General features: G+C 40.7%; 2 protein-coding genes across 4 annotated transcripts in view; both read left to right on the forward strand.

The window, feature by feature from the left end:
* The first annotated feature begins 280 nt into the window (after positions 1-280).
* LOC109884793 (ragulator complex protein LAMTOR5-like) lies at positions 281-7073 on the forward strand. The gene is made up of 5 exons (XM_031803712.1): positions 281-316; positions 1741-1939; positions 2027-2088; positions 2875-2992; positions 6648-7073. Exons 2-5 carry the CDS (start codon positions 1866-1868, stop codon positions 6706-6708), a joined length of 315 nt encoding a protein of 104 aa, XP_031659572.1. The 5' UTR covers positions 281-316; positions 1741-1865; the 3' UTR covers positions 6709-7073.
* A 1311-nt stretch (positions 7074-8384) lies between these two features.
* Positions 8385-12959, forward strand: part of LOC109884804 (monocarboxylate transporter 5-like) — a 48530-nt gene continuing 43955 nt past the window's right edge. The window contains exons 1-2 of one of the 3 annotated variants that reach the window (XM_020476737.2): positions 8385-9019; positions 12334-12470. In XM_020476737.2, the coding sequence (XP_020332326.2) occupies positions 12448-12470 (23 nt within the window). In that variant the 5' untranslated portion in view covers positions 8385-9019; positions 12334-12447. Of the gene's footprint in view, positions 9032-12333; positions 12471-12959 lie in introns of all 3 variants that reach the window. The other 2 variants (XM_020476730.2, XM_020476721.2) reach the window with 2 other exon arrangements.

A 12959-nucleotide genomic window follows, 5' to 3' on the forward strand; every position in this document is an offset into this window, starting at 1 on the left:
TGAATCACTCTGGGATGTATGCAAATGTTGTTTATTTATCAATCACTTAAGGCCTAGTTGGTAAAGGATATCAATCTTCACTGGTTCTCAAACCTCTCCTCCGGGAGCCTCAGACTTTTCACAATTTTGTTGTAGCCCTGAACAAGCTCAGTCGATTCACCAATTCAAGGGCTTGATGATTAGGTAACAAGTTGAATCAGGTGTGCTAGCTTTGGAATAGATCAAATACATGGAACGGCTGGGGGATCCTGACTGAGGAGAGTGAGATTGAAAAAGATGACGGAAGCGGATGTTGATGTGGAGCGGGAATATAATGGTGGGGTAATCAAGGAGAATTGGAATATTGTCCAAAAGATTAGAAAACTGAGCAATTAGCATACAGTGATGAGAATGTCCCTTCTTATCCCGTAGGAATCCATTTTCTTAATGAGGAGCAGCTTATTGGATTACCAATTTTGAAGAATCTATTTGATATACCCAAACTGGTGGAGAGAGTTTTGGGTAAAGTGAAGGCTGTGAGGATCACGAGAGGCAGGCTTGTTTAGATTTTTTTTTGTTCATCTGAGGAGCAGAAGATGCGTGTGCGTCTCACCAGATTTTAAAAGTTTGTGTCCTGTGTCTCTTCGGAACAGGGCACGTTTACAGGGGGTAATATCTGGCGTCTTTTGGGAAGTCGACGTTACAGAGATGGAAAATATTCCTGGAGTGATTGATGTTTGTCAGATGAATCGTATGGTCAATGAGGAGAAAGTGAAGAGAATCTGTTCTTCTGTTCTTTTATTTTATGGAGTCTCTCCCTACTCAAGTGCAGTTTGGCTATATAAACTACAGAGTCAGAGCATGTATCCCAAGGCCAATACAGTGTGATCACTGTAATGCTTTTGGACATGTTTTAAGTGTTAGAAGAAGGGAGAAGCCAAGATGTGGAAAAGGAAAATATCCTGTGTTTTTAAAAGTAATGAAAATGTGAAATGTTGCCACTGTGGTGGGAACCATGAAGCCACATCTTTGGAACAAGCCACATCTTTTGAATGACCAAGGGTGAAAGAGAATGAGATGGCCAAAGACAGGGCTGTCCAGAGCATATCATATGCAGCGGCTGTTAAAAGGGTTGAGGTTTAGAATGGTGCTCCTGAAGAATCCATGATGGCGGACAGACCTTCACTGAAGGCTGCAGGCGTTGTCGTTCAGCAGCAGGACCCAGATATGTTAAAGGTTAAGTAGAGGGCCTTTTTTAGCTATGGGGATTAATGGCACTGCCATGGTGGAGAGGGAGTTCAGGAAAATGCATATCATTGTGGATGCGACGGAACGGTTCCAAGGACTGAAAGAACTTCTCAGTGGAGGAGTTGCATGGAGTATTGTCACAAGCCGTACCACCCTGTCAGGTCATAGAGCCTGAAAAGGGAGAAATGGAGATTTTAAGGAATAAGTTTTGGTTTTGTTAATGTGTTTTATTTTGGGTGGATTAAGTTTTCCCTATCACGTATGGGTTTTATTTTTTGCCTTGGTTTTCTCAACCCTGTCCAGTTGGTGGCGGTAACGCACCTTTTTGGGTTGTAGTCTGCCATAAAACCTACAGAAGAAGGGACCTGAGGAGAGGTTTGAGAACCACTAATGTAAAGTGGGGGTAGCTTACCAACAAGAGTATATTGTTGTATGTCTATTGCTTTTGGGAGAGAAGCAACTGTTCTTATTTTGTAAAGTTGTGTTCTTTCTCCACCCTCCTTTCCATTCCAGAAAAAAAATTAAATGGAATCGCCTTTAGTGTAATTTAGCCTTCGATGGTTTCCGTAGGAATGCGCATCAGCTGACTGACTCGAGAAAAGTCAGAAAGCAGACAATCACAAACAAATTATCGGCAGATGTCCCAGTTATTAATTGTAGCTAACGCTATCATAACCATGGAGTCGACTCTCGAGCAACATCTGGATGATACGTAAGTGATTATTTGATCGAAACTTATTTGATTGTACCAAGTCGTTAAATTATGATAAATATTCCTCATGTTGTTTTGATGTGATAGCATGAAGAATCCAGCCATTGTCGGAGTTCTCTGCACGGACCAACAAGGACATATTCTAGGCTGTAAGTAAAGTCCTCATTTCTTGTTGCTGTCTTTTTATGTATCTGATTATTCAGCAGACAAAATGTTGTTAAACTGACGACCACACGCAGTCGTCGTCAAATCAATAACATTTATTTCACAATGCCCTGTATCAGCAGTTGTCACTGTGCTTATACAGAGATACCCAGAGAACCATAGCGACTATGGACAAACTCGCTATTAAGGCAGGAAGCAACCTAGAGGAACCAGGCCCCGAGGAGTGGCCAATCGTTTTCAGGCTATGGCGATAGAGTATGTTCTTCAAGATGTTCAAACGTTCATAGGTGACCAGCAGGATCAAATAATAATCCGTGGTTATAGAGGGTGCAACACATCAGCACCTCAGGAGTAACTGTCAGTCAGCTTCCAGGACAAGGTACTAGGTAGCACATCCGGTGAACAGGTCAGGGTTCCATAGCTAGTAGTCCATCATTCGTCATTGGGGGGAATGCTGCTAGCTAGCTAAACTGTTTTTCAGCCTATGTCTGGTAACTGCCTCTAACATTTAACACTTCAACAGAAGACTAACTGAATGTTTGAAAACTATGAAAATATATCCTTGAAATGGCAACAGTAACAAATATTAGACAATGCAATACATCAAATAATAGTATGCTTGCTAGAGCTAAATCCTGTTATCTCTGGTGATGCCTAGCAATTGTCAGGTCCACTTTTGATACGAGGTAACTTAACACAAGATCAGCCTACATTTTGACATTCCATATGACTGAATCGGAGTCTACTTTGTATCCTTGTGTTTATTTCAGGTCGTGGCTCTCTGTCTGATGAGCATGGGGGAGTGGTATCTGTACTGGCCAGACAGGCAGCCTCTCTCACCAGAGACCCTACAGACAGTCCCACAGTGTGCCTGGAGTCCGATTCAGGGTGAGGAATCACATCCAGTTAATATTAGGGCGAGTTTGTTTTGCATCACTTGGTGCCCCGGGTGGGTGGGATTTCACTTTAGGATCATCATGGGATTTGTAGTTCAGGATGACAGCCACATTAGCAGCTAATTTAGCATTTCATTTTTGGGGAGGGTGGTAAATGCATCAAATCAAGTTTTTATACAGCATCAAATCAAGTTTTTATACAGCACATTTCAGACATGGAATACAGTGTGCTTCACAGAAAGAAAGAAACAAAATACACAAACATGAGGATTTAAAAACAAAAGAATAACAATACAAAAATGTCTAAAAAGGTGTTTTAAAATAGATCTTTAAAGATGTCCACAGTTTCGGACCATGTTCTCTAGCAGGCTATTCAAGAGGCTGGGGGTGTAATAATTAAAGGCTGCCTTTCCATACCTCTTGGGCATGGGCTTTGGGATAGTTAAAAGGCCAGTGCCAGAGGACCTAAGGGACTTACTGGGTACATAACTTAAAAGCATGTATCGGGATGCGCAATCTGGGATTGATTTAAAAACTAATAGTTTTGCATTTTTAAGATTCTTCTAACAGGCAGCCAGTCCAGAGACCTTAAAACCGGTGTAATGTGTGCTCTCCGTCCGGTCTTTGTCAGTACCCGTGCTGCAGCATTCTGTGTTTTGCAGTTGACCAATGGCTTTCTTTGGTAGACCAGACAGGAGAGCATTACAGTAGTTTAATGCTGCACCTTGGCAATGTTCCTCAGGGAGTTAAAAGCTATTTTGGTCACATTCCTAATGTGGTGTTTGAAATTTGAGTTCAGGATATAAAATGACACCCAGGTTTTTTTTTTTTGCTGGTGTTTTATCTTTATTACCCGTGAATGTACAGCCAGATTCTCTGTGCTTTGGCTCAGACTTTTTTATTTATTTATATTTTTATATATATTTTTTTTTTTTTTTTTTTGCTGTGGTGGTTACGAGAAACAGACTGTTTGAACCAATTTCTCCAGAATTTTTTGCTAAATAGTTGGAGATTGGCCGACCAATTGCTAAGAGCTGAAGAACAATAGCTTGCGCTTCTTCTGATATGCAAATAAAAACTGTTTTGAATATGGTGATGGGGATAGGATAGAGATGGCAGTTGAAGGCTTAAGTTGTGATATAACTTTCGTGAGCATGTCTGTGTCAACCAGGGGGGGGAAAGAATCCATAGTGCCTTTTGCGTGGTAGGCTAGGACACATCATTAAACCTCTCAAAAGGTCTTGTTTGACTGATACCCAGCCTAATGTTTGTTGTCTTATAGGTTTGCGGTGGTAGGATTTTATCTGGCTATCCATGGTCGAGAAGCACACTCTCAAATTATTGTGATTATTAGTGATCAAGTTCGATATGCCAGACAGGCTAATCTTTCTAATTGACTTGTTATATATGCCAAGTTGCTCACTCAGAATATCATAATGGACCTGCACATTTGACTTTCTCCACTTCCGCTCTGCCTTTCTACAATTTCCCTCTTAATGTATTTGTTTCCTCACTCATCCAAGGGCCTCACTGTTTGGATGTGGACTTGTTCAACCTTACTGGAGCTATGCCATTAATGGTTGCCTTTCATTTGCTATTAAAAGTTATCAACTAAATCATCACAAGAGGAAGGTAGAATGGGTGATGGAGTATTGTTCATACTCCGTCTGTAGCAACTTCAGAGGTAAGCTGGTGTTTCTTAACGTGTTCAGTATTACCCTGTGCTATTGGCAAACAAGGTAGTAAAAAAAATCCACAGTGGTGATCAGATAAAGCAACATCAACAATAGAAGCTATGTCAATAGAAAGCCCCTTGGTAGGGTGGGCCCAGTAACATGTTGGATAAATCTATAGAGCTGAAAATATTCAAACTCAATGTCCTTGGGAGTCCGTCTCTTTGTCAAAATGAATATTAAGGGGCGGCAGGTTGCCTAGTTGTTAGAGCGTTGAGCCAGTAACCGAAAGGTTGCAAGATCGTATCCCTGAGCTGACAAGGTATAAATCTGTCGTTCTGCCCCTGAACCAGGCAGTTAACCCACTGTTCCCCGGTAGGCTGTCAATGTAATTAAGAATTTGTTCTTAACTGAATTGCCTAGTTATATTTAAGTATACACTTGTTTGCAAAGCATGTGACCAATAAAATGTAGATTTGTCTGTTCATTGACTGTGCTGCCACCTTGTGGATATCATAAGTATGTGCACCGCTTCATATTTATTTAACTAGGCAAGTCAGTTAACAAATTATTATTTTACAATGGTGGCTTAGGAAAAGTGGGTTTTCGCTGTAAAACATTTTAAAAATTGGACATGATGGGTAGATGAACAAGATGTTTATTTTTTTTAAATTCTCTGTGCCACCTTTTCAGCTGAATGGGGGGGGGGGGGGGGGAGTTCCCCCTCGGATCGCCTTGCCATAACAGGTTATTAAGAACAAATTATTATTTACAATGCCGGCTTAGGAAAAGTGGGTTAACTGCCTTGTCAGGGGGGGGCCTCGCCCAAATGTATACCCCCATTGGAAAATATAAATGTACTGTTTGAAAATGTGAAGAAAGAAAATACGACATTGCACGTACCCCCAGTTTGGAAATACCTGCTCAACATGTAAAGAATTTATGGAAATATATTCATAGTTTAATCATTGTTAATATTCTTGACTGTTCTACATTCTTCTAATAAGAAAGCTGTTGAAACCAATCAGTGTTCAGCATCTTTTAAGGTCTTTGTTTATAATCAGTCATTTGTACCCCCCCCCCCCCCTAGCGTTTGTATACTTCTTGTATGTATACTTTGTTTTCTGCAATTAAAAAAAAAAATAGCTAAAAACAAAGGAATCTAGTGGGAACCAGACGCGAGGCAAAGGAAAACCAAGTGAAGCAGTTTTTGGTAACAGTCAGGTTTGAAATCAGCGTACTTATATGCGCTATGGTTTGCATATTATCACAAAGTATTACTAGGTAGTGACTTCAACTGTAAGCTAGCAAGGAAAGTTAGCCTACAATTTTAAAGCTGGAAGCTTAGCTACCGGTATTGTCTTGCATTTATATAAGTGTTCTAGCCTGTCTGTTTTTGCGAACAGTTTCAACATTTCATGTTGCTTTATTCGTTTGTGTTAGATGCTGTGAAGCAGGAGTGGACTGGAGAGCTAATGCAGCGCCGACAACTCTAGCAATAAATTAGTACTTGGAGCAGGCACTTTGCTCTTCACGCTATAAAGAGGCTGTGCTGACAGACTAACCTCTCGATCACGTGAGAGACATTTGACAGCAATACCGAAACGTAAAACAAATTCCAGTTTTTAAAGTACCTACGTTTCGGTATACCGTGCAACACTAATGGACAGGTGGGAGCTGCTATTCTACTTTAAGACTCTTCATTAATATGGGCCCTGGTCTTTCAATACCATAGGCAAGTCACATGACAAGTTTGCTGTGGCTACTGTTTCCTCATCTCTAAAACAATGCGAACAGTAGTAATACTATACTGCTTTTAATAGTGATGTTTATTTGCATACTGTTGAGTATTTTTGTTGGTTAGTGATTTTGAATATTGCATTTTTATTTAGGCATGTCTTGATTTGAAATGCAATTGATTGGCCACAGGCTTTTTACTATGGTAAACCTTTTCACCCCCCCCCCCCCCCCCAGGAATATTCTAGTGAGAACACATGGAGCCATCACCCTAGCTGTTCACAAGATGGCGTCATGAGCTCACCTAATGAAGATGGACGAGGCTGTTTTGTAAATCTGTTTGTTCACTAATGCTAAATAATCATACCCAATATAAAGTCTGGATCTGGGAGGTCACATTGAAGTTGCAGAAGAATTTTTTTTTTTGATTTTTTTTCACTGTGTTTGGCCAAGAGTCATATTTAAAAGTCAAGTACATACATACTATTTGAGTTGCGTTTTGTATATGTTTTAATAGGTTCTGATCTGTTTTTGGGGCGACTTATTTCTTGTTCATTAACTGGCTAATACTTTTCTTTTGGACATTCATCTGAAATCCGGTCTGATTTTTCAAATCCATGTAGAAATATTGTATATGTTCATATTAAAAGCAATGTCACAGTTTGTAATGGTGTCTATGATTTCTGCAAAGTCAGGGGGACTTGGTTGTGTTTGTACTGTGCGTGTCTGGACTTACACTCTTTTTAGTGTGGTATGTTTTCAAGTATAATGTCACTCTCGTGGGATACTGCAGTGAACTTGGCCTAGAGGAGCTGAATGTGGTAGTTGGTACTCTGTACTTCTATATTGTACTGCAGTATCTGGTTTTTAAATGTGGCAAGTCAAATGGGGGGGGGGGGGGGGGGGACTTGTGTCGTACAGTATGTCTGAACTGAGTCTTCTAGGATTTTAACTGTAGGGATAAGTTGCCCCCCCCCCCCCCCAGATGCTGGTCTTGTCAGTTTTCCATTTCCCCCACTAAAGGATTGACATTAAGGGTTGCAGCTATTACCTGGGGCGAGTGAGCTGAGCGGTCATACAAGTTGAACCTGCTCTGTGATTGGCCCATTAGGCAGGTGATCTACCAAAAATGCAAAGAATTCCAGTAAGTAAACATGACCTACAAACCTACAGGAGTTGAACATTGATTCCGGGCCAAGCCTCACAGTCCCCATTACAGCCAGAAGACTTACCCCCCCCAATCTAAAGGCCACCCCAGACTCGGAACACACTGACCTTTTTAATGCAGCTAATGTCAGAGGTCATTGTCAGTGATTCATTGTCTCTGTACCAAATAGCACTCTATTTCCTATATAATGGGCCGTGGTCAAAAGTTGTTCACTATAGTGACTGGGGTGCTATTTGGAACACAACGTGTTCTTGACTAGCACACTGCTCACTGAATTAACTTAGGTGTGTGTGATGCATCACATTCCCTGTAGTTTTATATATTCAAATACTGGAAAAAATAAAGAAAATATTTACCCCGAGTTAATTAACAGATGGAATTTGGTCACAAGTGCTCCCTTCATAAAATGAGTTGCATGATGCCTCTGTGTGTGTGAGATATTTATAGATGGGTCTGCTTTATCATTTAGCTCTCTCGCATTCGCTCTTTTTATCTCGATCTATGTTTTACTACAGTGAGCAGACATGTGAACTGTGTATCTCTTCACTGTCCCAGCAGGTGCACATGCTTTCAGTGAACGCATTTCCAGTTCAATGCATTTCTAGGGCATCTCAGGTCGATAAACTTTAACTGGGATCCGGTCAGTTTAATCTTCTGACCTTCGTGTCATGGGTCCATTATTTTCTCCTTTAGATGGTTCAGCATTTCTCTTGGCATCCTGCTGAGGTAATTCTGTGCAAATAATAGGCCTACGCGTGGATGGAACGTATTAGTTTCAAAACCTAGTCGTTATATGGTTTTATACCATTTTAATAATCTCTCATTATTACACAATTGGAGTTCAGGTCATACAGACCTTGCGCCAAAGTTCCTCTGCAGTGGATGGGATGTCCCGTTACATGCGGCGAGAACACTGCAGTCAGCGATAACGCCTAGGTTGGCTGTCAACCTGTAGAAAGACCCTCTATCTCCGATCATCTCTATAATCTCTAACTCTTAACATTGTTCGTGCTCATTCTCAATTTTTAGTCTATATTAACATGCTGTTTTGACAGAGCAGTGAGACGTTTTTATACCCCTTTGGGAGGTTTTCAGAGCGATCGTTACGTGCCAGTCACGTGTCAGCCCCTGTGAGAGTGACTTTGGTTCACGCGACCCTTCTCAATAAATCGCAAATGTTCTGTTGAACTCTTGAGGGGGAATACACACAGTTAAATAAAGTTATGGCTCATTCATCCTCAAAGGAACGGGTCCTGCTATGTCGATGTATATGTCAAGGAAACTTCAAGTAGAAGCAGCCAATAAGTGCACTATCAAAAGGACAGTGTGCACCTAAAATGTAGGAATCTCCCATCTAGCTCTTCGAGCGCAGAACACCATCGATATTTCTTACTGTTGGAGATCAAGAGGAAAATACTTCAAAATCTGATGGAAGATTAAGGTATGCATATAAGTATGTTAAATACTGTAATTTCAGTTTTCATGAATCAATAGCTAAGTGTTCTATACTGAAGTGTTTTTGCATTTCTGTATTTATTTTTATAGGGCTTTGGGGATATGGTTTTATTGTTTAAAAAAAAGTCACAAATACATAATCATTTATATTAGCCTATTTTGTTTTCTTGTTGGCTGTAGCCTACTATTAATGATTGCTGCTACACACTACGTTTTATTTGTTGTCATTTCAATTTTGTGCGATTTGGAGTGCACGGGCACTGCACCGATGTAGTTTGATCGAATCTATTAACCCATAAGTCCTTTATTAAATTAATTAGCGGCGACAATTAGTCGTGATTATCCATCTTGTGTGAAATACTTTGGGGGGGAAATATATGTTCATATGGTCTTACATAGTAACTTAATGAAGAAATCTGGGATCTGGCTAAATGTCATTAATTTAAAAGTCCCAAAAGTGATGTGCCAATCCCAGATTGCCCATTTAATGTTCAGTTAATTTCTGCGTTCTTGACCTGGTCACCTGGTTGTTATAAGGTTACTGTAACTGAATTCAAACATAGGTTTATGACCTGTGTGTTTCTCTAACTGAATTCAAACAGCTAGTGGGTAGTGATTTATCTCGTTTTTTCCCCCCAAACAGAGTTGTGACTGTAGGTAGGGTGAGTGAGGGGCCACAATGCAACAATATTTGATCTTTTAGTATTTAGTCATATTTGATCTTTCAGGATTTGATCTTGCTAGTCCAACGCTCTAACCACTAGGCTACCTGCCGCCAAAAGTGAAACCAATATAAAACCCTGACCACCTGGCACTCCCGGTGAGGACATGCAAACAACGTATTTTAAAGATTTCAAATAGTACTTGAATACTTTGGCGTATGAGTTCACAATACTGTGGTGTGTGGTCGTTCCATTCTCCTTTTCAGGGATAATAAACTATGGCAAAATCTTTTTCGAACTAATCACCAAGCAGCTTCTTAGCAACTTAATCTCACCATTCCTCATGACTAATGCGGATTCAAGAATGTGAGAGTTTGCTATTGGTATTGTGTTGTATTACTATAATATGGAGTCATATGGGGAGGCAAAGCTACAGTAGTTGTGGCTACAGATCTGTGGTCACAGAGCTTGTTCGTACAGTAAATCCTTAAAAAGGAAACTGATACATTATCTCAAGCATACAATGATCAAATATCTTAATTTTAGTTGTTTGCTCTCAAATATTGGAAAAACCTTGAGATGAGATCAATTACTCTGAAATGAGAGAATCTTTCATTTTCCAACGAAACAATGAGTTCAACAGGTTTTGTTCTTTTAATTGAACTTTTATGGTCGCCTGACCAATATCCTGTTTCAACCTGATCTACTCCAGGACAAAGCAATCAACATGCCTAGTTTATTGTAATTAATTGCCTGTTAAGCCATTGTTGACGCAACACTCCAAAGGGAGTTGGATGCTGTAACTGAACCCACTGGGCATAGCCAATGTCAATTCGACGTCTATGTGATTACAAAGTGAAGGAAATAAAAATGTCAATCATATCATTGGACTTCGGTTAAAAGTTGGGTGATTTAAAAAAACATGTTTTTTAACAATTCTTGAAATGAGTTTACTTTGATGACTTTTTGGTATATCCAATTTATTTTTCAGGAAAAAAACATAGAATTTTAGTTGAAACAACAACGTGGAAACAACAGCGATTCATCCAGTTTCTGCCCAGCGAGAAAGCTTCTAACTAACATTTTGGCTGACCTAAAGGTTTCCATCATAGGGTTCTTATATAGATAGACAGATGAGACCAGAGCCCCTTGGTCTTAATATAGGAAATTAATATGCTAACTTAGCTATCCAGACATGCTAGCTCTTCACACAGAAGATGGATATGGTAGCTGTCCAGACATAGCACACAGCTAGCTATGTGGCGTATAATATGACATACTATAGTATGTGTCAATAACTAGCCCGCCTCCACCCCAGGGGCCCTAGCACTGCTCAGAGAGAGAGATACTAGCAGCCTCAACCTCAAAGCCCTTAGTACTGCTCAGAGACGGAGATACTAGCAGTCTCAACCTCAGGGCCCTTAGCACTGCTCAGGGCCAGAGATACTAGCAGCCTCCACATCAGGGCCCTTAGCACTGCTCGGTGCCAGAGATACTAGCAGCCTCCACATCAGGGCCCTTAGCACTGCTCAGGGCCAGAGATACTAGCAGCCTCCACATCAGGGCCCTTAGCACTGCTCAGGGCCAGAGATACTAGCAGCCTCCACATCAGGGCCCTTAGCACTGCTCAGGGCCAGAGATACTAGCAGCCTCCACATCAGGGCCCTTAGCACTGCATAGAAACTCAGAGATAATGATAAGGGCTGGAAACCCCTGTCACACACCCTACAGTCCCACCCCCACAATAGCTCATCCTCCTGCTTCTGAGCTCCTCCCTGGTATAACCCGACAGACTGAGCACCAGGTCTGTGGTGGTTCAATACATGTCATGCATGCCAGAGGTGACATTTAGCTTACTTCAGCCCTGGCTTGCAGGAAGGAAATCCAATCCGGCATGATCTAGTTTGAACCTGCTCGCGCTCTTAAAGCAAAATGTAGAGTAATATTAAGATGCACTGTAATGACATGACAGTTTTTGTAGGACAGCTTCAACTGACTCTCCAATTTGATTTGAATAATATAACAAAACACAATCTATAGATTATCATCATTTAATCTATAGATAATCATAATTTTTCAACCTTTTTTGGCTGATGAAAGAGTGCTAAGGTCAGACTATTGCTTTAGATCTGTCTGTCCCCCTCGCCTACCTTATGTCTGTCTCTCTGTCTGTTTGTCCAGAGATGTCTCTGCTTTTTCAGAGTTTCTCAAAGAAAGATGGTCATTGTGCTAGTGGTCATCGTTGACATCCAGCCGAGTGTTATCTCAAGACTAGTTAGTCCTGATCCCTGTCTCCTCCTTCGTGATCTGTTAGATCTATTTGATCTCCCTGAAAGGAATCTAGAAAGGCAAGAAGAAAGTTGCATCATTCTGCAAAGGTGGTCATTGTGAGAACTCAATCAAATGGATCTCATTTAAATACTGTGTCTTCGTGCTTACGCTTTGATGGGTGGTTATCTGTGTACAACGCTTGCTAACTTCAACTTCAGTCAGGGAAAGTTTTTCTCTCAAGACAAGTCACACGGTTGCCATGAATGTCATTTCATTTAGCTTTTATCGAACCATAAAAGACCTTGAGGTTAAACCTTTTCTAGGGTGATTTTCAAGTTATTTCTAACTTGTGTGTATGTTGTTACAGGTGCAAGGCTAACCTTGACACAACTGTAGATGTATCTCCCTATCCAGACACACCAGAGGATGACGCTACAGTAGACAACAGATCTTTTGAATTCTCTCTGCTGCTGCTTTCACCATGCTACCTAAAGAACACAACAGGTAAATGACACCTCCGCCTGGATCTGTACCTGTACCCACTAATGACTGTAGAGATCCTATGGCTGCTTTTAATGAATCTAATTACCAATAATAATATGTATAAAACAGGTCCTTAGGAAACTATGCAGTTATTTATTTATTTTTTTTGTATTATTTCTTACATTGTTATCCCAGAAAATCTCAAATGTTTTTACATACAGCCGGGAAGAACTATTGGATATAAAAGTGATGTCAACTTACCAACCAGGAACTGGTCTTTCCCGAAGCAGATCCTTTGTTTTTTAACCATTATTTAACTAGGCAGGTCAGTTAAGAACAAATTCTTATTTTCAATGACAGCCTAGGAACAGTGGGATAACTGCCTTGTTCAAGGACAGAATGACAGATTTTATCAGCTCGGGGATTTGAACATGCAACCTTTCAATCGCTAGTCCAACGCTCTAACCACTAGGCTACCTTACCGCCCCATCTGACCTTCACCCTGGACAT

This window comes from Oncorhynchus kisutch, linkage group LG24, assembly GCF_002021735.2.
Source record: "Oncorhynchus kisutch isolate 150728-3 linkage group LG24, Okis_V2, whole genome shotgun sequence".
Classification (NCBI taxonomy): Eukaryota; Metazoa; Chordata; class Actinopteri; order Salmoniformes; family Salmonidae; genus Oncorhynchus; species Oncorhynchus kisutch.